At 37.0% G+C, this 3,627-nt stretch overlaps 1 protein-coding gene across 1 annotated transcript; it reads left to right on the top strand.

Annotated features, from left to right (window-relative positions):
- Positions 1–2,235: 2,235 nt before the first annotated feature.
- Positions 2,236–3,396, top strand: LOC119635826 (choline-phosphate cytidylyltransferase A-like). The gene has a single exon (XM_038030834.1). It carries the CDS (start codon positions 2,236–2,238, stop codon positions 3,394–3,396), a length of 1,161 nt encoding a protein of 386 aa, XP_037886762.1.
- The last annotated feature ends 231 nt before the right edge of the window (positions 3,397–3,627 follow it).

The following is a 3,627-nucleotide window of genomic DNA, read 5'->3' as shown; positions in this document are numbered from 1 at the left end:
ACAAGGACTTATGACTGGTGAGTGGTCTCAACACCGAAATACGGCCGTAAGTGTCGCTGCAGTATTATGCTGATCTCTTTTGATTTCTCAGAGCACCTGAGTGAATGAGTAAAAACCACGCTGCTATTATTTTCGGCATAACTGTGCATGCTTATATGTGTGCGTTTATATTTACACCCGCAAAAGCAATTGATACGGTGTCATTTCAAGTTGATCAACAAAACGCAAAGTTTGGAAAAAAAAAGAGAAAAAAAAATCGAAAACGAAAACGTATTATTATTATTTTATTTGGACTTAAGCTGTTCGATGCATAATATTTACCTACATACGAAACGTTACAGTAAAAACGTATTAACATAAAAGTCACGTACGATAAACGAACAAACATTCATCACACGCACACATTCGTCCATTCGTAACACCCACCCAGTGAGTTGACCATTTTGTTTGCTTATGCTACCTTATACGCTCGCACACAAACCTAGGTGAATATTGAGTCACACACATCGAGACTCAATATTGAAACAATTTCTGCATGCAAAACAAGTTCCAAGGAGTGCATATGTGCGTGAACAAATGCGCATACAAATCGAAATCTTTTTGCTTTTGATATGCAACAATAAAGATTTGAATTAAAAGAACTAAATTTTTTGCTCTTTTTTTTTTTTTTTTTTTTTTTTGTTGTGTTTTCCCTGGGAAAAGAGCCAGAAGTAGTGGAAATAGTGAATCATTTCGATTTTTATTCATTTCTAAATAAATCGCATAACTAGTTTATGCATACATGATCATACACGTATCACATTACTGATAAAGAATATTAGGTCCTTCGATATGAAACTATAATGAAATCAAATAACATAGGACTTGGGAAATTTTCGGTGATATTTTCTTTACTCCTATACCTAGAATTATTTCTATGGATGAAATAATTACTAAACTCTTGTATTTAAAAGTGCTTGAGTCGGATTTTTTAGTGTCAAAAATCATTGCCTGCTAATTTTCTTGTCAGCGTATGGCGCATAAAGAGAAGTCATTGATGATGACGATGATACAAAAGGTTGTTCACCTTTTTAGCATTTGAAGCCTTCCTTTTTTGTTTATCTTATATAAGACCAATCACTTTGGCGATGTCGCCTATACTAAAATGTCTGGAAGTAGAGGTAGCTACAGATCTAAAATGCTTTTCTATATAATCGTAGTTGGTTTTAAGCGAAATCGCTTAGGTATTTTAATACAACTGCCAACAATTCGTAGCTGAAAATGAAAAAATCCGCCTGGGTGGCCGAGTAGGCAAGAGTCTCGACTTGCAACTCAGTGGTCGTGGGTTCGAATCTCAAGTGCGACAGAGTTTTCAATAAAGCCGAAAGCCTTAGATGCTAGTCTTAGAATTTATTTTCTGGCTAAATTAATAATAATAATACTTAACCCGCATCTTGAGATCAGATCTTGAACTGACCATTTCATATGTATGCTAGCTACCATGGAGTATGATCTACCGCACTGGAGCTTTGAATTCGCAAAACATCGACCTGCGAATGCCTTCACCTAATGGAACTGCGTTTTTATTTATTTCTTTAAAAATTTCCTGCAAATAAAGAGTAAAAACTTCATAGTGGGCGTCATTGAATGCCTTACATTACTTTTCCGAATGCAGAAGTGGCGCTGGGATATCTGTAGATTGAACGCAAAAAAAAAGAAAGAAACAAAATGGACAGACAGGCAGACGGACAAACATGCTTAAGTGATCGGTATGTATATCAGGCGAACATCTAAACCTATAAGTCGAACACGAGAAAGTAAGATACACAGACAGACGGACAAACAGGCTAAAATTGATGCAAACAGTGATTTATAATCGATCGATATAATAAAAGACAAGTCGATCTCAATTCCTTCTGTGGTTTGCATACATCAGCACAAACTTAATATATTCTCGCAACACAGGGTGCAGGACGTAGCCAATTGCAAAACAATTAACAGACTTGATCTCAACAAATGGATGCCAAACGAAGGTAGCCCTGAAATAAATTCTAAGTAAGGTGCTGCCTCAGAGTGCTTGCTTACTTCCGTTCGATGAAAAGCAGACTTGAATTATTTGTCTAAAATTGAAAAATAAATATTTGTTTTGCCATTTTCCTGAATTTTTAAATTATTTTTCTTTATACTCGAGACATACATATATTTTTTGCATAAAATTACAAAGACCGAATATTTGTGAAATTATCGGAAATCGGAATGGCAGATGTGGCAAAAGCATTACCTTTGCATATGAATTTTGAAAAATTGCGAACATGTCAGCCCGCGCCGTTTTCCACTGATGCAGAAGCGGTACAAGAACGTGAGAATTGCGATTATAGTCAAAAGTTAACATATCAGGTGGCGCGTAATGGCGAAGCGCCACGGCGACCGCGCGTCTACGCCGATGGTATATATGACTTATTTCATCAAGGTCATGCCAGACAGTTAATGCAGGCTAAAAATGTATTTCCTAATGTCTATCTAATTGTGGGCATTTGCAATGACGAACTTACCCACCGCATGAAAGGACGCACTGCAATGACCGAACGGGAGCGTTATGAAGGTGTAAGGCATTGCCGCTATGTAGATGAGATTATCTCAGATGCGCCATGGACTTTAACCGAGGAGTTCATAATTGCGAATAAGATCGATTTTGTCGCACACGACGATATTCCCTATACAGGGGTTGGAGTCAATGATATATATGGATGGTTAAAAGCCAAAGATATGTTCGTTGCTACCGAACGTACTCAAGGCGTTTCCACCTCGGACATAGTGGCACGCATTGTAAAAGATTATGATTTATACGTACGACGTAATCTGGCCAGAGGTTATTCTGCCAAAGAGCTCAATGTCTCGTTTTTATCAGAGAAAAAGTTTCGCTTACAAAATAAAATGGACGAACTCAAGGATCGTGGTCGACGTGAATTCACAAAAGTCAAGGATGACATTATAACCAAGTGGGAAGAGAAGTCACGTGAATTCATTGATGCCTTCTTGCTATTATTTGGACGCGATCGTCTCAACCATATCTGGAATGAATCACGAGATAAACTAATACAAGCTCTCAGCCCTCCTGGCAGTCCTAGCGAATCGGTGAATGGTGATAGTAATGACGAGAATGACGACATGTTATTTGAAGATATTGATTTAGGAGCTGCGACCGATACGCCCCCTGAAGTAGACATCCATATAGAGCAGTCGGTGCTTACAAGACATTCTTGTCAGAAGGTAATAGAAAACGGTACGGTCTCACCTCCAACTAGTGAAAATGAACAATCGTGCACTGCATACCAGTCGGAAGGAGATGAGATTGATGGATTTGAAGTCATCAAAAGCAATGCTTTGAAAAAAAAAAAAGTAAAATTCGCTTTCTAGTTTGTCGCGCTATTTGCGGACTTTTTTTTTTTTTGATCATTTCATAAAATCAAAACCGATAATGTGCTTGAACACTAGGACGGTTTTTTTTCTAAATTTTTTCTTTTTTTTTCGCAACTGAACTGAAACCATATAATTCTCTTTATTTTTTAGGGCATTACTTTTTCTTTAGGAAGCTTTAATTTTTATTCGATTAATTCAAAGTTTTTTTATTGCAACTTTTTTATTTTT

The sequence above is a fragment of the Glossina fuscipes genome, unplaced genomic scaffold (assembly GCF_014805625.2).
Source record: "Glossina fuscipes isolate IAEA_lab_2018 unplaced genomic scaffold, Yale_Gfus_2 27, whole genome shotgun sequence".
NCBI lineage: Eukaryota > Metazoa > Arthropoda > Insecta > Diptera > Glossinidae > Glossina > Glossina fuscipes.
The sequence above is the reverse complement of the archived record's forward strand: the minus strand, read 5'-3'. Positions and strand labels throughout refer to the sequence as shown.

Excerpts from the sequence above, each read along its gene's own strand:
- LOC119635826 (XM_038030834.1), top strand. The coding sequence starts at position 2,236 with ATGGCAGATGTGGCAAAAGCATTACCTTTGCATATGAATTTTGAAAAA.